Source organism: Melopsittacus undulatus, chromosome 6 (genome assembly GCF_012275295.1).
Source record: "Melopsittacus undulatus isolate bMelUnd1 chromosome 6, bMelUnd1.mat.Z, whole genome shotgun sequence".
Taxonomy (NCBI): Eukaryota; Metazoa; Chordata; class Aves; order Psittaciformes; family Psittaculidae; genus Melopsittacus; species Melopsittacus undulatus.
Window position 1 is genome coordinate 10,112,013 of NC_047532.1, and position 22,173 is coordinate 10,134,185.

At 51.7% G+C, this 22,173-nt stretch overlaps 1 protein-coding gene across 5 annotated transcripts in view; it reads right to left on the minus strand.

Annotated features, from left to right (window-relative positions):
• The window catches only part of SGIP1 (SH3GL interacting endocytic adaptor 1), a 54,109-nt gene that overhangs the window by 1,604 nt on the left and 30,332 nt on the right, over positions 1–22,173 (minus strand). For 2 of the 5 annotated variants that reach the window (XM_034064137.1, XM_034064138.1), the window contains exons 12-23: positions 21,065–21,150; positions 19,632–19,724; positions 18,023–18,097; positions 15,631–16,065; positions 12,731–12,852; positions 11,902–12,028; positions 7,979–8,038; positions 2,715–2,826; positions 2,221–2,376; positions 1,389–1,521; positions 902–1,104; positions 190–254 (exon numbers count right to left, since the gene is read on the minus strand). In XM_034064137.1, the coding sequence (XP_033920028.1) occupies positions 190–254; positions 902–1,104; positions 1,389–1,521; positions 2,221–2,376; positions 2,715–2,826; positions 7,979–8,038; positions 11,902–12,028; positions 12,731–12,852; positions 15,631–16,065; positions 18,023–18,097; positions 19,632–19,724; positions 21,065–21,150 (1,667 nt within the window). Of the gene's footprint in view, positions 1–189; positions 255–901; positions 1,105–1,388; positions 1,522–2,220; positions 2,377–2,714; positions 2,827–7,978; positions 8,039–11,901; positions 12,029–12,730; positions 12,853–15,630; positions 16,066–18,022; positions 18,098–19,631; positions 19,725–21,064; positions 21,151–22,173 lie in introns of those variants that run through there. The other 3 variants (XM_034064139.1, XM_034064140.1, XM_034064141.1) reach the window with 3 other exon arrangements.

Sequence of the window (22,173 nt, forward strand, 5' to 3'; positions counted from 1 at the left end):
GATGCCAAAGCTGTTGGCAGAACAGTACGAGCAGTACATACCACTGCTTTGCTCCTAGCTTTAAACAGCACCCTCCCTGGCAAGTGCCAGCAGGCATCTGTGCATCTGTGTTTGTGTGCAGGCGTGATAAACAGGTTACTGTCTGATTTAATTATTCAAAGCTAATAACATGCACATTTATAGGATTACCTCCGTTTTCTGACTTCTGAGAGATATCAGGGATCTTCCACAATATCCTTTGCTGTTCAGCATTCCTAAAAACACATGAAGAGGAGAACTGGTTCAGCCTGGAGAAGAGAAGGCTCTGGGGAGACCTTTTAACAGTTTTCCAATACCTAAAGGGGCCAACAAGAAACCTGGAGAGGGGCTTGGGACAAGGGCCTGTAGGGACAGGCCAAGGGGAATGGCTTGAACCTGCTAGAACAGGGGAGACTGAGCTGAGCTCTTAGGCAGAAGCTCTTCCCTGTGAGGGTGCTGAGGCGCTGGCACAGGGTGCCCAGAGAAGCTGTGGCTGCCCCATCCCTGGCAGTGTTCAAGGCCAGGTTGGACACAGGGGCTTGGAGCAAGCTGCTCCAGTGGAAGGGGTTGGAGCTGGAGGAGCTTTAAGGTCCCTTCCCACACAAATCAGTCTGGGATTCTTGGACACTGCCAGGGATGGGGCAGCCACAGCTTCTCTGGGTGCTCAGCCCTGCCCCTGTGCTTGTGAGAATGGCAAGAAAAAAGCACCAGAGTGGGGTTGCATGCTTCCTGTGCAAGAGGAGGACAGGTTTGGGTCCCCAGCATTCCCCCAGGCACAGCCACTTCCCCAGGGTGATCCCACTCCTGCAGCCAGGACAGCTGGTTTTGGCAGGGACATGGCAAAAATAGCAAGCAAGCTCTTCCCCAGGGGAGCAGTTCTTACCACACAGCAGGAGGAAGCACAGCCTGAAGTTTGGTTACACCTCCGTCGACGGGGACAAGGAACTGGACGTTGTTTAGAGCTACCGGTGTAGTCATTGCCTCTGTATTGTATTTGTAGTCGATGCGGAGGTCAGTGCTTGCAGGGTCACACCGCCAGCTCACTGCAAGGTTTAATGGAGTAGACTGAATACCCTGGGCAGATACCTTCCAAAATGACAGAAAAAACATTTAGTTTCCATAGGGGTGAAGGGAGAAAGCCCATTTTACAGACGCAGTAACTGCATTTGGTTTCAGAGGAGACAACACCCTGTGTTCTCATAGGAAAGTTTGAACTGGGCTCAAAATCAGGCAATCCAGTGACATACAGAAGGGTTACATGCCCCCACCTCACATTATCTCTTCTCTGCACTAGGGAAATATCATCTTTTACATCTATAAGTTAAGCACGCATTTTTTGGCATAGTTTTATCTTACAATAAAGCTCCTACCTGGTATTTGAGCATATCCACATTGTAATAGGTGGCCTGTGGTTTCTGTTCCGATACCTTCTTTAGGTGAGTCATCAGATTTGGCATGTTGACCCAGAACTCCTTCGTGTTGGTGTCACTCTGGATGTTGTCACTGCACAGAGGGAGAATTACCACTTTGCATAAGCTACATCAGCAGAAGAAAGCTTTTCTTACCAAGCATGCAGGACAGCAGTGCCAGCCACCAGCTGGGAACACAACAACCCCACGTTTAGGGAAATAATCCCTTCCTCACACACATCTCTGGCTCATCCTCAGTCACACCCAGGGAGGAACAGCAGATGCAACCTGTAGGTCATCTCAGTTTGCAAACAGGAGGTCTAATGAGCAGAGTGAGGCACAAAAGAAGCAAACCCTGTCAAAGCACTTGCTCCTCTCTCCTGATGCTCTTCTGCCTGGCAAAGGGGCTGATCTCAGGAGTGGTATTCAGCAAATAAGAAGTTCATGAAGTTCAACCAGGCCAAGTGCAAGGTCCTGCTCCTGGGTCAGGGCAATCCCAGCACAAACAGAGGCTGGGGGATACTGGATGGAGCATGCCTGAGGAGAAGGACTTGGGGTGTTTGTTGAGGAGAAGCTCCCCATGAGCCAGCTTCAATGTGCACTTGAACCCCCCCCCCCCCCCCCGGGTGCTGGGCTGCACCCCCAGAGCATGAGCAGTAGCTCAGGGAGGGGATCCTGCCCCTCTGCTGCTTCCTCAACTCAGGGCAGGCTTCCAGGCCTTGTGTTTCTGCACAGCACCCTACTTTCCTGGATACCCGCATTCCTTTGGGATGCCAGTGGGGTGGGTGCTCACCAGCAGAGGAGCTGGGGGTTTGGCAGGACGTGCTCCAGCCTGTTGTAGTTCAGCACACGGAAGGTGAGCACCGCTGGAGCAGGGTTGTTGGCAAAGTGTCGGGTGATGCCTGCCGGAAACGACAGCACCATCTCTCCCGTGATCTTCACAATACACCTGCAGCACCGAACAGACACCATGGGGGGAGGAAATGAGGGGCTCAAAATGCAGCAGGAAGGGACAGTGCAGTGACAGCCCCTTGCTTCCCTCCCACCACACTGGGGAACAACCTCCTGTGGTCCTAAACCAGAGCAAGCAAAAGGCTGGCCACTTGCTGGGGATGCCCCATGAGCATCCTGAGCCTGGACCTCTGCCTGATGTACTGATACACCAAGACCAAAGCACCTCCTTTCCTCGCCCTCCCCACACTCACCCAAGCCTCAACAGCACCCTAAGCCTGTCCTGACCCCAGGACCCCCCATATCAACACCCAGACCCCATCGGTTGGCACCTACTTGCTTGGGTCAGCCCCTTTGAAGTACGCGTTGACTGTTTCCGTGAAGGCAGCAGCGACGGGCAGGGTGTCCTGTGCCCCCATGGTCAGGGGGCTGGGGCCCCGCGATGAGCCTGCAACAGAGCAGAAACCTCCACTTCTTACCTGCAAAGAGAACCCACACTGCTCCCCCCAGCACCAAGGCAAAGGGGTGCTCCCCATGAGCCCCAGCCTAGCTTTATGGGCAGATAATAGCAACAAGTCCCCCAGGCTTTGGAGGAGGCTATAAAACCCCTCTGAAATGATCTTTCTCCTTCCCAACCCGCTCAAGCAAGCAAAGAGATAACAGAGGCAGCCAGGCAGGAGCAGCATGCAGGGCAGCAAACCCCCAGCACGGCTCCAAGGGGCTGCCACACAACAGGCTTTGCATGACAGTTTTTGCAGTAGGTTTCTGGGTTCCAGCAGCAGGGACTGTGGAGGTTCCTTATCCCTTGGCTGCAGAGCTCAGGTTGCCTGTGGGAAAGCGGGATGTCAGCAGGTTTCCTGCCCTCATCCTGCCTACAGGAACCCCAACCATAGGGAGACCCTGCAATCCCTGACATGCTCCCCTTTTCTGCCTGGCAAACTGCTGCTTGCCCCACCAAGCCCAAGGCAAGATACAGCACACCTGCAAATCATCATAAATCTGGAACTGCAAAGGAGAACATGGGCCTCTGGGTGCAAAAGCCAGAGCTGTCAATCCACAGTAACAATAGAAGGGGAAAAGTTTGCTTTGGTCATGCTGCATATCCATGGATGCTAGCCAGGCTCTAAATAATTCATCCCTGCATGATCACAGACAGGTTTCCCTTTGTTGGAATTCCAGTCACTGAACAACTGAAGATGAAAGCATCACTGCAAGAGGACGCCAGAAGCTCTGGGCATGGTGGGGACCCTGCATGGGGAGCAATGTCCTGCTCCCTGTGCCCAGTACCAAGAGGAGAGCCATGTGAACTGTTGGCACAGCAAAGCTTTCCTCTTTTCCCCAAGGACAGGGCTGGAATATCAGCTTCGGGTTAATTTCTGGTCACCCACCCAATGTATAAGGTGCTGATCCCCTGGGCACCCAGAAAAGCCCTCAGGATTTCAGCAGCCCTGTGCTAGCATCACCAGTTCATATTTTTCTGCAGTGTACCATTTTGGAACCCTTTCTAGTATCACAGTCTATGTATCAGGTTAAGCACAAGGATTGTTCTGCCCAAAATCACCTAAAAAGGAATGGTGAAGGTCTCTGCAGGGGCAACTTCCCCAGAGACCCTGACACCCCCTTTACTGTTTACCTTCATTTACAGTGTCTGAATCAGGCAGGTGGAAGGGGCTATTAAGGGAGCCCAGGGTTTGTTTAGAGCATGGAAGCATGGGCCAGCTTCAGCCCAAGCCATACAACATTAAACACTGGCCTGGGGAAGGGCAGCACCTCCACAGGCAATGGAGCAAAGCAACCAAGTGAAATGCAGCGTGTTTGTGGTGAGCTCCTGCTCAGCCTGTCCCCAAAAATAACCCCCTCCCTTCTTTATCTGCTGCTTCCCACCACTGCCCTGTTGTCTGTTGCTGTTTTCTTTGCATCCAAGCAATCTGCTGTGGGTTTTGCGTGATGTAATGAGGTCCTGGCTCACCGCTGCATGTTTTGTGCGGGTAAATAATAGGATTGGCTGCAGGGAACTGGGATTCGTGATGTTTCCTGAGGAAAGTGCTTCTGTCACTTAAATTACACTTTGAGTTGTGATATATTAATTGTGAAAGAATGTGGCATTCATAGGATTCCTCCTGCCTCACACATCCATCCATGCAGGCAGTGAGTTAATGCACAAAACCACAGCCACTCCCTCACAGAGGCACACATGAGCTTCTCCAGTGCTGGGATTTTCCCTTCCAATGTCTAATGGAGCCTAAAAGGGTGTAAAAAATTAATGCAGCCACACATCTCCTCTTGGACATACATTTTAAAAGACCCAGGGGAGTGGTTTCAGCCATGGCCTGGACTGGTGATGCTCAGTAAGGGCAGCGCATCAGGCTGTCCCAGCACCCGGGATGGGCAGGCTGAGCACCACACACACAGGACAGACCCATCACCACACACATGGTAATTACCCTAACGACCCCAGGGAGGCAGCCTGGGCTCCCCAAGCCTTCTGCTTCTGAGGCCCCAGCCCTAAGCTATGCATCCATCAGAAACGCAGCCAACATCCCGTTAAAGAGCTGACACTTCCCATCAGTGCCAGCCACGCAAAGGCTACGTGTTTTGTATAAACTCTTTCCACAACACAACTAATGGCTTATCAGAGAGCACAGCCTTGCTCCACACACACAGCAACCACCACACAGCACGCAGAATCCAGCTGAACACAGTGGGATATTCTCATTTCATCCACCCAGAAACACAGACGGGATTCAAAACCATCAATACAGACTGGCCATAGAAGGGAGAAAACTGGAGGTATCACTCAGCAGGGAAGGTGAGAGGAAGGTCTTGAGCCATCCAGGAGCAGCAAACCCCGTGATCCTTGGCAATGCAATCATTGTTATTTGGGAGAGGAAACAAGCCACCTCCTGAATATATGTGCCCTGGCACCAGCTGGGTTTAGCCTACACCCTACACTGGGACATCAAATGAGGGGTTGGCATCTCTCATACCAATGTGCCTTACCCCTGATTTTCAGTCTCATTTCTTCCACTCATTTCTCTGCATGTACCTGAGATTTCTTCATTCTCCAGAATGAAAATCCCATGTACAAGAATAAACCAGCTCATCTCACATAGCTCTGTCACCAGGCTCAGGTGGCCTTTGAAAATCTGAGTCCATATGAACAGCAACCAAACATCCTCCACATTTCCAATCTGGCTTTGCATAAAGATCACGAGGATGTAACCGGCATTCCTGGCTCTCAGTTCCCTCCATGAACTTCATATTCTTCTCTTAACGGCTTCAGAGACTAAACAACTCTTCCAATTAAAACTTTAATGTGAAAAGAAAAGTATAATCTATTTTAAACCTGAGAATTCTCTTCCAGAAACTTGAGAGACAAGTCTGGATACTCTGGAACGCCCCCACCAAAAATACGGCTTTTCAGGGACTGCTTCAGAAGTCGTTTATAGAAACTTCTTTTGGCAAAATGACCTGATAATCCTGGAGGGGAAAAGCCCCCAGCATTTTATGAAGCTTTGGACCCAGCCATATGCAACTCACCAGGTTCATTTGCCTTATTTTCCCTATATGAAGGTGGAAAATACAGACATGGAGTAAGGACGGGTGAGTACCAGTGATCCTGGTAGGCAGGTCTGCCCCCGTATACAGGAGAGCATCACCAAACTTCACTGTATCCCATCACACATGAACACACTGCCCCTCGTTCTGCAAATACACAGATCCTAGCACAGAAAAACCCAAACCCAGAAATGTAAGATGTCCAGAAGACCTCCTTGAGGCCAGAGGAGGCCATGGAGCTGCTGCGAGGGCTAGAGCAGCTCTGCTCTGGAGCCAGGCTGAGAGAGCTGGGCTGGGGCAGCCTGGACAAGAGAAGGCTCCTGAAGGGGAGAGCTGAGAGCAGCTCCAGTACCTAAAGGGGCTGCAGGAAAGCTGGAGAGGGGCTTGGGACAAGGGCCTGTAGGGACAGGCCAAGGGGAATGGCTTGAACCTGCCAGAACAGGGGAGACTGAGCTGAGCTCTTAGGCAGAAGCTCTTCCCTGGGAGGGTGCTGAGGCGCTGGCACAGGGTGCCCAGAGAAGCTGTGGCTGCCCCATCCCTGGCAGTGTTCAAGGCCAGGTTGGACACAGGGGCTTGGAGCAAGCTGTTTCACAAGCAGCCAGCATTCCCTGGACAAGCCCACCTCCTGCTCCAGACCATCCACACTGCCAGGACAAAGTGTAAGATTTCCGATATACCATTCCAAAACATCAATATACAAAATCACAGGAAAACCCTCAAATACTAAATGTTCTCACAGTGCCGGTGCTAGATAGAGTGAGGAAGAGAAGAAAACACAGAGGAAACACGGTGCCAGCTTATAAATACTGAGGGATACAAAGGTGGCTGCTTTGACTCAGTATCAGCTGTTCTTCCATGGCCCCCTCCCAAGTCTCTGCCAGGAGCTGACATTGGAATGGGGACCATCAAGTGGGGACCTAGGGGCCCAGCCACTGTGGCTGATGAAAAGGCAAGAAGGAAGGAAAAAAGAATCCACCCTCCTGGTTATCACCACCTCCATCCCTGCCTTCTGCTGCTCCTACAGTTTCACGTTCACCAGAATGGGGTTTGCTCCATAAATACAAGCAGCCCATGCTCAGCAGCCAGGCAGTGCAATCCTGAATCCCAGCTGTTTGGCTGTTTACTGGAAGGGACACACTTATGGATCACATATGGGATCCATCCTCCGGTATGTCCCGTGCCATCAGCGTCTCCAGTTAGCCCAGGCACAGCTCTGCCTGCAAGCACTACAGCAGCTCCAAAGCTGGTTTTAAAGCACCAAATCCTGCTGCTAGCAAGCCTCCCTACTTTGCTGTTTTATAATGAAACATGTTGGCATGGTGTCTGTGGGATGAGGCTTTTTCCAAAGCCTCAGGGCTCTCAGGCAGGGCTGGCCACCCAGCACTGGTGCCTCTGCCCTGTCCAAGATGTGATGCTGCTCAGAGAAGCTGCCATCCACCCCAGAACAAGCTCTTCCCCCCTGCATCCTCCCCAAAGAGGCTTCTCATCAACTAGGGACCCCAAAACTCACAACACCTCTCACCAGCCACCCTGGCAGCACAACCTGTTGGCATTTCAGTGATGCTTGCTGGCAATGTGGCGTGCCTCTGACCCCTCACCATGGAAAAATCCAATGGGAAGAGGACCGTGGCTTGGCAAAGAACCCATCACCCTTTGGTTTGTAATTAACCACACCGTGCCACAGCCTGCTCAGGGTGACGAGCAGCTCGCAAGGGAGAGTAGAAAGAAGCCCTGGTTGACAGAGTCAAGTTCCTCGCAGTGCAAGCGGTTTGGCTCTCTGGTTTCCACCGTAGTCTCCATATGAGAAGAGTCTTTTGGGTTTTGGTTTGTTTGGGTTGGTTTTGAATGAATAATCAGGGAAACAGATCATCAGGACAAATAGCACAAATCCAAATGATTCTGGATCAAGCTTGCGATGTCATCGAAGTAGCCACAGCATTTCACATGGAAAGCCGGACTGGAGCCTTGGAAGGAAACCGCGGGAGTCAGAGAGCAAGAGCAAGGGGAGCAAGTGGTTACCGGGTATGCTATGCACTACTTACCTTCGAAAGTCAAATAAAACTTTCCTCTGTCAAACCAAACGAGGGAAGGCTGTTCATTCTCTGTATGGCCAGGAGTTGAAGCGGGATGGGAAAGGTTAAGGAGAGGGAGAGAGAAGGACACAGTGAGTCACAGAGCAGGTCATTTATCTCGCTACGGGGAGGGGACGAGGCGCTGCAAGCCGTTCACGTGCAAGGAAAGGAGGGGCTTGAAACTCTGGTTTTGGCTTAGGAAACAAAGCAGAAAGCAAAGCTATGAAAGCCCAGATGGAAGAGTATTTTTGCCTGCTTGGTAAGGATTTCAAGGGGGTTTCTCTTTCTTTGTCTAGAGTAGAAGCAGCTTCTTGGCTCATGCACTCCAATAGCGTACTCTAACTGCATTGATTTTAGGAACCATGCCCTTACCCTCTTCACTTCTGGCGATGTCTCAGACAACAGCATTTTCCTGGTGGGATGCTGAGCTGCATGCCGCACCGGTGTGCAGAGTAAGTGACAGTGAAACATAGGTGCTTTGTGTTGTATTTCAGGACATAAAACTTGCGGATAAAGCATACACACTAACACAGAGCAGGAGATGCCTCGCTGGAAGTTTCCCTTCCCTATTGCAACCACCAATGCCCTGCACTCAAACTGTTTCAAGAGCCACATTGGATAACAAGACCTGTTGAAATAACTAAGGGCAGGGGTGGAAAACGACATTTTGAGCTGTTAAATTAACCTTTTTGAACTCAGGAGGTGGTGGTGTTTCACCTCAAAGTCCTTTTTGTCACTCAGAAACTGTCATGCAAGGTGCTGTGAGCGATGGGTGCTGGGGCTTGGGGTGCCCGCAGCCTCCCCACTCCGAAGCCAAGATGTCTTGACAGTGCCCTGCTAATACAGTACCTGCAGGCGTCTCACAGCGCCTTTCAAACGTGGGCAGTTTGTCAATAAAAGCATCATCTTCTGATAACACAAGCAGAAGAAACGCAAAAGAAAGGAAACAAAACAAGAATGAAAAAGCGAATCCCAAATGAAATCGAGCAGCGCGTTTAACAACGGGAAGAGACAGAGAAGGATCTTAACAAGAAAAGTAACAGGCGCTGACACAGAAAGAACAGCTACAGAAAAGAACAGCTTCTTTCCCTACAATGAATTATTCAGACTGCACATGCAACCACAATGAAGCAAACCAGACCAGCACAGAGAACAAGTAAAGGAAAAGGCACTGGAACAGAACACCCAAGGAAGCTGTGAATGCTCCATCCCTGGCAGTCTTCACGTTGGACGGGGCTTGGAGCAAGCTGCTCCAGTGGAAGGTGTCCCTACCTGTGGCAGGGGCTTGGAACTGGATGAGTTTTAAGGTCCCTTCCAACCCAAACCAGGCTGGGATTCTATGAAATAACTCTTCCACGTGCTCTCTGGACTAATTTCATCAGACTGCCGTAGAAAACAAGGGATGCAGAGCATAGTGGAGATGGACCCAGCAGCAAACGGTCTCATGGGATCTTCAGAGGTCCCTGACGTGCTGTTGTGCCCACAGACATCCCTGCTCCCTGCCCTTTACACCTTTTACATGATCTTCTCTCTATTGTGACAAACCCATGAGGGGCTCACAGCCACCACAGCGAGGTGCATGCTGAATGGATGTTCACCCAACACCACTGCTCACCCTCGCCCTGCCACATTGGTGGGGAAATGGGGAGAGATGCTTGGGCATTCCCAGAGTGGCTCCCAAGCCCCATCTGCCCCTGCCTGCCCCTCATCCAGCTTATCCCAGGCCAAATCCTGGCAATAAGGCACCCACCACTTTGTCTGCATGGAGCTGGAAAGGCCAAGCATGGACATGCTGCTTCTGGCTGCCATGTTCAGTGTCCCTCTGCCATGAGGTGACCTCAGAGCCCTGATTTCATCTCTCTGCCAAGGAAAGCTTCAATGAAAGTGATAGAAGCCAGGGGACTGGAGCAACTCCCATATGAAGACAGACTGAGAAAGTTGGGGCCGTTTAGCTTGGAGAAGAGAAGGCTGCGTGGAGACCTCATAGCAGCTTCCAGTATCTGAAGGGGGCCTACAGGGATGCTGGGGAGGGACTCTTCATTAGGGACTGTAGTGATAGGACAAGGGGTAACGGGTTCAAACTTAAACAGGGGAGGTTTAGACTGGAGACAAGGAAGAAATTCTTTCCTGTGAGGGTGGTGAGGTACTGGAATGGGTTGCCCAGGGAGGTTGTGAATGCTCCATCCCTAGCAGTGTTCAAGGCCAGGTTGGACAGAGCCTTGGGTGATATGGTTTAGTGTGAGGTGTCCCTGCCCACGGCAGGGGGGTTGGAACCGGATGATCTTAAGGTCCTTTCCAACCCCAACTATTCCATGATTCTATGAGGCCAGTGGACACAGCTTCTTACCCTCTCTGTATGCATCAGCCCCCACTGCTCAGGGTGGGTACATCATTAAAAACATCAAGCAGCAATTTTTGTTCACAAAAATATGTGTGTTAGAGAGAAAACAATAATTTTTAACCCGAGAGCAGGACCTGTTGCCTGCTCAGCCTACAGAACCAGCACACAACCCCCATTGCCTCCTGAAGACCCCACAGTCATCCCTGTCCTCAGCCTGGCTGCTCCTGTCCACCAAAATCGTGGTCACCACCATGCCACCAACAGCCCCACCAACAGCAGCCAAAGCTGCAGGACAACGGGCAGAGACAGGACCGACACACCGGGGATGCTCAGGGCTGGCCAGCCCCTTGCTTGAGATGCTTTCTTTTCCCCACAGCACGTTGTGACGGTGACCAACAGCTGGCAACAGGTACAAGCATCTACAACACCTCGAGAGTGAAGCAAACAACAGGACGGAGACGCAGGTTGGACACTCCAGTAAACCTACAGGGAGGGTTTGGATGGACACCATGGGGATGGCACCCACTGCATGGCACATGGAGCTGGGTGGTGATGCCACCACTCCCCATGGCTCATAAGGTGACAGCAACAGGACATGCTGCAGCCAGGACCATGGCCGAGCACACACAACCACCAGCCTGGTTCGGCTTCTCAGAGGGTGGGGGTTCCAGCTCTCCATACAGAGCCCATCAGCCAGCCCTCACCAGTGATGGGCTGCAGAGCTCCTTCCCCACCACACAAACCAGGAGCGCTCATCACAGGAGACATGGAAAGGAGAGAAAAAGGAGGAGGGTGTTCCTGGAAGATGGAGCTGCGGGAAGCAAGGGGCAGCAGGGCTGGCAGCCGGGTGGGATGGCAGGGATGGAGGAGGAGGAGGGAGCGCCAGCAGCCAGGACAGAGGGCATGAAAGGGATAGAGGGGTTGGAAGGGATGGAGGGGAAGCACAGGGGGGCCTGGCATATGGAGCCTGGGAGCTGCGAGCCAGACTTCATTCACATTTCTTGTTTCAGGCCCCAGCGAGGGGCCTAGAGGGGTTTGGCAAAAGCCATGATTTTCAGGACGTTACTTCAAAAGAAAACTACAGCACTTGTATCTGTGTCCAGGTAACGGTTTGGAAGAGCCTCTTCCAAGACCCATTTCCCACTGCCATTTTAAGGGGAGGTTTGAATTTACGTCATTCAAAGAAATACAGCATTAATTGTCTCCTGGATCCCAACGTCTGGCTTCCAGCCCCCCACCCCTCCAGGCACAAGCATCTCCCACCATAAAAAGCTTACTTTGACCAAATGTACAGACCATAATCACAATGTATATTATATTCACTTGGTGACAACCTCTGCCTTCACCAAACAGTCATCTTTCCCAACATCCGGGGCTGCCACAGAGCAAGCTTCCCTAGCAGCATCACGCTCATGACACATCACACCTCCCCTCAAACCCCCCTTGCATTTAAAACCCTGATGAAAGCTAATGAATGTCAACCCAAAGAACCATATTGAAGGACATTCAGAAGTATAAAAGGGGAAAGAACAGCAGTGCTGTATGTGTTTACCAACGGTGGGAGTGGTGGCTGCACTCAGGGAATTGGTGGAAGATATGGAAGAAGTACTTTCAGCCCGGGCTAAAGGTGCTATCGGAGGAGGGCTGGAGGAGTGAATAGGAGGGCTGAAAGGCCTGGACTGTAGAGAAACATAAAATAACAGCAGGTTAAAGGAAATATGCACAGCAACATTTGCATCAAATAAACAGAAGCTTTTGCATCAAGCCATAACCCTCTGTGTACCCCCAGGCCCACCGGTGCCACTGGCATCCCAGGGCAGCCCCACTGGGTTAGTGCAAGCCTGAACAACTTTAGTTCATTTAGTGTCAACGGCATTTTAGTCTGGACCTAGAAAACTACCAGATGATTCCCAGCATCTTGTGGGTCTGGGTGTTTGAAGTCCCCATCCCCACTGAGGATGGGAATTCTATGGCCATTAGATGGTTTGAATGCACTTAGCACTGAGAAGGGTGCAGTGCATGCTCCATCCCTGGTGGTGCTCCAGACCAGGTTGGACAGGGCTTGGAGCAAGCTGCTCCAGTGGAAGGTGTCCCTGCCCATGGTAGGGGTTGGAACTGGATGAGCTTTGAGGTCCCTTCCAACCCAAACCAGGCTGGGATTCCACAATAACTTTATAAACACTCTCCACAACTTACCTGAAGCAGCCTGGACAGAGCCCAACAGCCCAGCCAGCACATTATGGTGATGGTCACCCCCTCCCCTAGCCAGACACTCTTCCCAGCACAGCCAGAGCTGGCTTGCTCTGCTCCATTAACCAAGCTGGAAATGGAGACCCCCCCTCCCCTCCCGGTGCACACCACACTCCTGACCATGAACATACCACATCGGCCACAGCAGGCTTGCCGGGGGGCAGCTTGGGACGGGAGGGGGGCCGGGGCGGTGGCGGTGGTGGGGTGCTGCAGGTAGCCAGCGGTGTGCCGGGGCGAGCCGGGGATGAGGAACCTGCAACAGAGGAGAACTGTGAGTGCACTGCAGGCTGGACCCAGAGCTGCCCACCCTGTGCCCATCTGGGTGCATGGACCAGAGTGCTCTCCCCCTGGAGCTGGTGTGGGTGCTCACACATGCCCTGCACACGCTTCCATGGATCACTGCTCCACACAGAGCATTGCAGCACGGAGAACTGGTTTTCAGCATTGCTGATGAGAGTGGATTTCTCACAGGGAATGCCTATCTGTGCCGGGTGCTCTACTCCCTCAGCCAGGATCCCTGTGCAAAAGCAATGGAGGAATCTTATGGCTTTCCTGAAAACCACACATGGGCAGGAGGAAAATGATGTCTCCTCCCTGCAGCAACTGATGCTGATGCCCCAGCTCCTGGGGTGTCAGATGCAGTGAGCAGGGTCAGTCCCCACCATGGCAATGAGGGGTCCTGGTCAGAGGGGTAAAGTTTTGCCTGAACAAAGAGGAGTGGAAGAGCAAGGTTACCAGATTTTCTGGAAGCTTAATGTGTTTTCCAGCCCTCTGGAAGTGTTTCAGAGAAGAGGGTGCTGCTGTTGGGATTCATGTGGTTCCCAGCAGCTATTGCCTTGCTGCAAAGGGGAACTTTCTGCAGTCAAATAGAAGCGCGATCCGATGCTGAAGAGGATGCTCAGCAGATTGTTTTGCTCCAGGTACAGCAGTTCCCCCAGGTAAGTTCAGACAGTAAATCCTGGCTGTTCACTTGCACAACTCCAAAATTCAAACCTTATTTATTTAGAATCCTAACCTGGGAACCAGAGTGTTAATTTTTCCTTCCTTATCCCAAATGAAAGCCTGACAAAACAGGAATTATTCAGGGAAAGCAACTACCAGCACTATATGAGTGTCAGAAGGTGGAGGCTTCAAAGGTGCCCTTTGCTCCAGCTCAGAAGCAGACACCAGCTAGCCAGAGCCCTACCAGACCTCAGCTTTCATGCAGGGAGGTTTAGACTTTAGGTATTGAAGGTCCCTGGGAGACCCATGTACATACCTCTAGATAGCCTCTACAACAAGAAATGTGGCAGCAGGTTGTAAACCAGCATGAATCAGAAGCCTACTTAGATGCTGGGCTTGGAGCAGGCTGCTCTACTGGAAGGTGTCCCTGCCTGTGGCAGCGGGTTGGAACTGAATGAGTTTTAAGCTCCCTTCCAACCCAAACCATTCTAGGATGATTCCATGCTGGTCCCAGCCCTTGGTGACCCCCAGGAACCCAGGCAACCATGGGACATGAAGGCAGGAAGGTGCCCTAGGATGGTTCTGCTCCATGGCATGTGAAAGCCCAGGGAAGCGTGCAGCAACAGTGGCCATGGAAAGGTGCAGAGGGCAGGAGTGGGATGGTGCTGGATCCACACTATACATCCAGACCTGCTGCCACAGGATGCAGCTTTCCAAAGATTTCCAGGGCTTTCATAGGGGATTTCAATACTGTATTTTTAGAGCCTGCTGTCCTGGGTAAGGCTGAGGTATGAGTGGGCTGCAAAGCACACCAGACAGGAGATGATTCCTGAGGAAGACACATGGATCCTCCCAAACAGGCAGAGCTGCCTCGCCAAGTGGGTTTCCTCCATCCATCCGGAGCCACCGGCACATCTGCATCCTGCAGATCTCTGCTCACACATGGCACTGGCTCACTTGGCATGGAGGTGGGGAGCAGTGTGGGAAGAAGCTTGCTCTTTCCTGCTGCCAGTTCCTGGAGAAGTCCCAGCTCCAACCAGTGCCGCAGACACCACTCACCCACCCCACCAACCCAGCACAGAAAAGACACCATCACTGAAGCAAAGCCACACTTGCAGCAACAGCCACACTCAGGAGGACGGCCCCAGCACCCTACATACATCTGTGGAGGTGGCAAACCCCCAAAGCAACAGCATGGCTTCAAGCTCACAGGAGGCTGGTGACAACGGTTGGACACCCAACACACCCATCATCTCCCACCACTGCCTGCATGCATCTGCAGGGGTAATCCTCCAGAAAACAACTTTGCATGGATGTGGGATTGCTGGTGCGGATGGGATTTGCGCATCACACTTCACTGGTACAGAAAGTGCCCTGGGACCAGCCTCTGAAGTGGCACGATCAGGTTGCACCTCCTCAAGCACCGTGGGCACTGTGTAAGCTGACCCCTGTGAGCTCCTTTGCCCTGATGGGCACACAAACATTCATAATGCAGCAGGCAGAGCCAGGCGGCCAGCACCATGCTGCACAAACTGCTCAGGTTCTGCCCTTGTGAGAGGTTCACCCTGGGAACTGCTCCTCCAGAGCTGCCTGGGCACCCAAGCTCTCACGGTTGAGTGACCAAGCACCATTCAGAGCTGTGCTGCCTCTGAGTTATTTGGTATCTGCCACCCTGGGGTGATGATATGCAGTGATCTGTCCATCTGCAACAGGTTTATACCCCCCTTGGTCTGAGGCTTGCTCAGGTCATTCACCTGACATGTTTCCACCTATGTTCACTCTGAAACCTACTGAGGATGGAACTGCAGCAACAGCCACATTTTGCATGGTGGGGTTTATGTGCGTAGCAAAAGTGGGAAGGACAGCTCAGGGAAGCTTTGGGAAAGGCTGTCAGACCCATCCGACCATCAGACACGCAGCAAGGAGCAGGGGAGAGGAGGACACAGGAGGCAGAGTGCAGACGCTGGACGCGGAAGCACGAGACGGCTGGGTGGGAGCACGGCGCCGGGCACAGGCACAACCAGGCGGGAAGGGGATGACGGATGCGGTCACGGCCACCCCGAAGCACCGGCAAGGCCGCGGGACGTACCGCTGGTGCTGCCCGTGCCGCTGCTGCCGCCCGGTCCGGGTGAGGAGACCACCGTGCGGTAGGTGGGAGGCGGAGGGGGAGGTGGGGTCGCTCTTTGTGCCAGCCCAAAATCTTTGGGAGAGGCGACCGGCTCCAAGTTATCCTCCTTAAGGTGCTCCGAGACCTTCTTGGGAACCTCTTCCAGATGGAGCGGCGAGGGGAGCGGGCGCGAGGGCTCGGCTGCCACTGGGCTGCCCGCTGCCGGGGACCCCGCTTTGTCCCGGGGCGTCCGCTCCGGAGTCGCGTTTTCCGGGGATTGATCGGAAAAATTGACCCATTTGTCTCCTGCGTTAGCAGCAGCAGACTTGGGGGAGAGCACGGGGCCAAAGATGCTGTCCAAGTCATTGATGGACGGGAGTTTGTCACCTTTGAGCTCTGCTGCTGTCTGGTCCCCTCCTGTGGTCAAAGTAGTTGATTTTACACTTAGCATGAATTGAGAGCACTGTGGCCACACTATTCTCTACGGGGCTCTACATCAGCTACTTCCTACAGGAGATGCTTTAAAACCACCATTTCTTATAAGCTGACAGGGAATATAATTCATGTGCAAGAAAGTTTCTGCATCACATCATGTGCCATGCAGAATGGACCACGCTGGACTGAAATGCATACACTGTATGAGAGAGCATGCACCCTGAGCCAACATTTCCTCATCATCATCGCTCCACACGCAACAGTCCCATATCTTCCCAAAGTCTGGAGCTGGCTCTCGGCCTTTGCTCTGTATCATCCAAATGATGTTGCTACGTCATTATCATCACTCTGAATTATCAGCAGATATTAAACTTACACACTCAGCTCTTGCACGCTCCATTAAATATATCTGTTTATAAACACATACATCTAAATACATCTGGTTAAACATGCTGGCTTGACACTCTCAAGAACTAGGACTGGGCATGCAGTGCAGGGAAGCAGACAAGGTGTATGTATTTCAGTTGCAAGCAGCAGCAGATAAGGGTATTTTAGGGCTTTGCTCACTGAGCTATCACACGTTGTTGTTCATATCCAACTTCATAACCAACACAGAGACAGGGCTCATCAGCAAAGTGTTACACACCCAAAGGAGGGAGATCCTCCTTCCTTTCTTTGGTGCCCTGTTTTCTTGCATTTATGTTCCCCAAGGGCTGGTGCTTGGGGAGCTGGCAGCTCTCTAACACCAGGAAAGCTGCCCACTGCTTTGTGTTACACAGATTGAATGGAAGGATGGAATGAGGACTGTGGTCCTGCTACAGCTATGTGCATATGGGTAACACTAACATGCCCTCTGGGCTTCTTGTGTTGGCATCCCACCCCTGTTCCTGCATTTGGGGGGAGCCATCTGCTGTTCTACATTTAAGGGGTAAAATACAGTCCTGCTAAGACAAGGGGAAAGAGACTTCTGCTGCTTGCTCTGCTTGATGCACAGGCTGACGTGTGCAGCAAACCAGACCCCAGCAAATAAACCACAACACATGGCAGGGCATCACGTCTGCTCTGGTTAGTGCCTGTAGGAGAGCGCTCTGCCAGCCTGGCTGCTTACATGGACAAATCAAGCTATGGGAGCATGAATGAAATCCTGACAGAAAGAGCAGTCAGCTCAGAGCAGGGGATTTCTTCATGGTGATGGTGATGACCCCCCAAGGTGCTCAGTACATGTGGGTGCAATGAGATGGTCTGTACCCATACAGTGCCCCACACGAAGACTGAGAACAGCCTTTCCTTCCCCAAACCAGCCCCTCCAGCAGACAGCACCCTGCCAGCAGCATGAATTATATGCTTATAAGCACTTTATGTCCTATTGCAGCATTCAACATCATCTTTCAAACCCTTCTTTCAGGCTGTCTGTGGTTCCAGGTTTCATTCTTTCTCCCAGCCCAGGGAGCTTTTCCCACCATCCCTGTGAGCACTAGGAATTTGGGAAGGCAGGACCAGCTATCCCCCAGCACAGACAGGCACTGCATACCCTGTTATTTGATAAGTGGACTGCACAGTGCTGCTACATGTAGTAACAGTGCTCTATTTATTGCCAATTTTGAGCAGGACTTTAAGGCTAATGTTGCATCTCATTTCTAGAAATGAAATTGATCTGGAATTGAGACCCATTCCAAAGGCACTGGGGAAGAGAGAATATAAATTTCACCAGTATGACACCAAATTGGGTGTTAAAAGCATCTCTGCATGGATCCTAAAGCATCACCATGACTGCAGCATCCGCCAAAGTATCACGGATGCAGAGGAAGGAGGGTGCACCAGGACTAAATCTGTATCTAAAACTCAGACACGGGGACACTACCCCCCTGCCCCCAGAGCAGCCCCTGGATCAGGCTTCCAGGGCTGTGGAATGACACAGAGTGTGGTGCTGGGCTTTTACCTATTCCCACTGTCAGAGGAGAGCCGGTGCGTGGCGGCGTGGCCGGGATGTTTTTCGGTGGGAGTGGTGGAGGTGCTGCAAAAAGAGCAGAGAGAGGGAAATATTCAGTGGGAGTGCATTAGGAATCATGGAATCCTATAATGGGCTGGGTTGGAAGGGAGCTTAAAGCTCATGCAGCTCCAACCCCTGCCACGGGCAGGGACCACTTCCACTGGAGCAGCTTGCTCCAAGCCCATGTATCCAACCTGGCCTTGAACACTGCCAGGGATGGGGCAGCCACAGCTTCTCTGGGCACCCTGTGCCAGCGCCTCAGCACCCTCCCAGGGAAGAGCTTCTGCCTAAGAGCTCATCTCAGTCTCCCCTGTTCTGGCAGGTTCAAGCCATTCCCCTTGGCCTGTCCCTACAGGCCCTTGTCCCAAGCCCCTCTCCAGGTTTCCTGTCAGCAGGTTTGCTGGGAAAGGAGAATTTGGCAGCACCAAGCAACAAACAATCACCGATGGCTTTTTAGTTGGGTTTTAGTTGTTGGTTTTAATTTTTAAGTCCTTGATTGTACTGATGATTTAAAACCCTGAATTACCATTTTAATTAAAACCCATAGCCTCTGAGGCACATACCTGCCTCCGCATTCCTCACGTGCTCATCCCGCATGAATCCAGGATGCTCATGTGGGAGGAGGAACATCATGGCTAATTAACCCAGTGCTGCTTTACCTGGGTATTTTGGCAAAGCAGATGCAGAATCAACTAGGTTGGAAAAGACCTTTAAGATCATAAAGTCTAAGGATGCTGAGTAAATAGCATCCAAGTCCTAAATACCTGGAGGCTTAGTCTCCTCCTCTAGATACAGGCCAGCACCATTAACCATGGTGTCCCTGTCTCACTTGGAACAAGATTATCCTTCAGGCCCCTTCCAACCCAAACCATTCCATGATTCTATGATTAAGCAACCGTTCCAGTCACCAGCATCACCATCCCCTGTCAAGCTCATGGTGTGACCAGGCATTGCCTTGACCTTGCCACATCAGCACTGGGAGCCAGCAGCACCAGGACTGGGGATGGGTTTGGCACGAAATAGGTTGTGCTAATAGCTTGTGAGGGGGGGGGAAGAGCAGGGGAACAAGGAAGGAATAACTTTACAGACAGGGAGGAAGAGGAGATGTGATTCCCCCAGCTGCACCAGGCAATGGGAAAAGTTCCAATGAAAACCGGGGATTTAGGGCTGTTTGCCTGGAGAAACCGGTGCTTCCAACCTAAATAACCAGATCATTAGCATGAAGGATCAGGTGCTCCTTGCTCTGGGGGCAGGGTAGGTTTAACCCCTGACTCCATGCAGGCCACTTGCCTTGCCTGGAGATGTTACACCTTGCACATTTCCCCAGGGAGGCTGTGCATCATCCCCCCCACCTTGGGTACCATCCATCCCGTCCTTATCCAGCCTCTGGTCCTTCCTTCACCCTCAGCACTGCAGCCAGGGGAAGTAAAACCCTCTAACTTGCTACATGATTAAAACCTGCACAATTCCAGGAGTTTAGATGAAGACAAGTTAAAGCTTTGATTCAATTTCTGTATATATTGAGTAATTTCTGGTTGATAATTGCATGGTCACTTACTTCCAGTTGGAAAAGGTCTCGGTAGCTTTGGGGACTCTATGCTTGTGTTGATGGGCTGGACCGAACCCCATATCTCAGGCTGATCTATAGTGGCTGCAAAATAAACAGACACACATATAAAGGTGATGATAAGCCCAACAGTCTTTAACCAACACCAACACACAGAGACGAGACACACTCGCGTGACAAGAGGAAGCTAAATAGTGACAGCAACTCCTCATTAGTTAAAAACAGAGGGGGTTCTGTAATGTCAGATAATTACAGGCTTGCCTGATTGTTAAACGTGCAATTAGTTTGACACTCATGCTGCTTGACAAACAAAACAGTGCCGTTTATGTATTTGGAGGCTTATTACATTAAGTGAGACACTGCATTAATTGCAGAAATCATGAGGAATTTTAGGATATACTGAAAAAAACCCTCCAGGTCTTAAAAGGAAAAGATCCAATTGCATTCACAGGGATTGCAGGAGGAAAAACCTTGGTTTATATCTCATTTAAACTACTGAATGGGGAGGTACATGTAGAGAAGTGCACACAAACATAGTTTGAGTAAGAGAATGAACTGGAATCACTGAGGACAAGACAGAACCAGGCTACAAGGGGCAGTGGCCATTTCATGACAGCTGAGCAGAGCCAGGAGGAGGAGAACTCTCTGGGAACAAACTGCTCCAGGGGGTGAATGGGGTTTTTCTTTGGGGAGAACAAGCCCTGCAGCTCCATGTGCTTTGGGAAAGCTATGGGAAAAGAAAGGTTGGGAAGGGAGCAAAGTGTCATCCTGCTCCTGTGCAGGGGAATGCTGTTTCTAGGGGGAAATGGCATTACTGAGATAGCATCTTCATGGGCACAGGGAGCTGCAATGCAGAGAGCTCCATTCCTCTCCTCCTTCAATTAAATCAGTGTGATGCTGTGGTGTGCAGCACGGCTTTGATGTACATCAGCAGAGCTTGGTGAACAGGCATAGCCAGAGCTTCATTTGAAAAGCAGTGTTTTTGATATCTGTCAGCTGCTCTCATTCAGGATCTGTCCCAAGACCACACAATTAACTGATTGACTTAAACATTCTGCCTCTTTCTATATAACCTGCACATGCTCCACCCCTGGAAGTGTTGAACTGAGCTTGGAGCAAGCTGCTCCAGTGAAAGGTGTCCCTGCCCATGGCAGGGGTTTGGAACTGGATGAGCTTTAAGGTCCCTCCCAACACAAACCATTATAGGAGCTGATGATAAACGTAACCCCACACTGCCTGTAACACAACTGTCCACCCTTTGTGTTCTGCTTTAGTTTTGCCTTTCTCCTCTCCTAAGAGGAGCTCCAGGGGTTACTGACCAGGGCTGCCCGCTTGCTGGCAGAGCAGGGTGCTGTGAGCCAGCCCCAGGGCACTGCACAGCCATGGGTCCCTGCCAGGAGATGCCCCCCGTGTCCCTGACCCACCATCCAGCTTCTGCTCTTCAAACGCCGACTCCAGCGGGGGCCCGAAGAGCGGTGCCAGCGCGGCCGGGTCCTCCACAGGTTTCTTGCTGTGGGATGAGGAGACAAGGGCAGAGGAACCTTGAGAGTCAGGTTTAGAAACCCTGAGGGTCGGGTTTAGAAATCCTGAGGGTCAGGTTTAGGAACCCTGAGGGTCAGGTTTAGGAACCCTGAGGGTCAGGTTTAGGAACCCTGAGGGTCAAGCTTGCACTCAGACCTGGTGCTTGCCTGCAGACACAGAGCTTTTCAGGGAGTGTTTATGCTCCAGACTAACAGGCACCAGGCAAAACCCAGGGGTTTGGGCAGGGAAAAAGGGAGAGCAGGGTGGGAACATCAGCTGCAGCACTGCAGTGCGAACCTTGCTATGCCCCAGCAGCCACTGAAGCACTGTGCATTCAGGGCTGGTCAGAGCTACTCCAGACCACATGGGAAAGGGGAAAACCAAGTCAAGGTCTGGACCATGCTTAGCTCCAGCACAGCTCGAGCCGAGCTCTGTGGCTGCACAGGGTACTCTCCTCCCGAGATTTGCCTTCTAAATCAATCTATATGCACAGCACAAACATACCAGCTCTACCCAAGAGTAGGCTCAAGGTGGGTTCTAACAAAGGATGTCCTTGCTGCTCTTGTGGAGAGCCAGAGCTCTGCCCCTGAAACGAGCATGCCACTGTCATCAGCGCCTCAATTCTGCATGGGTTTGGTTGGACATATTCTGGAGCATCCACCCTCCCTCATTCCTCATTTACACAGCATCCAAGCAAAGAGCCCACGGACCCAAAGCTCCCTGTGCCTCTCACATCCTGCACCACGGAGCTTATTTAACAACTAAACACAAATACATGGCTGCCTCATGAGCCTAAGAAGTTATCAAAGTGACGTTTCTGCATTGGTGTCCTTGATGATGCAAACTGGGGCAGCTCAGCTGCCTGATGGGGCGGTAGTACTTGTACAGCAGTAAATACCCAGTGAATTTAGCACTGAGTCAGAGTGCTAGCCCAGAGAAGCTGTGGCTGCCCCATCCCTGGCAGTGTTCAAGGCCAGGTTGGACACAGGGGCTTGGAGCAAGCTGCTCCAGT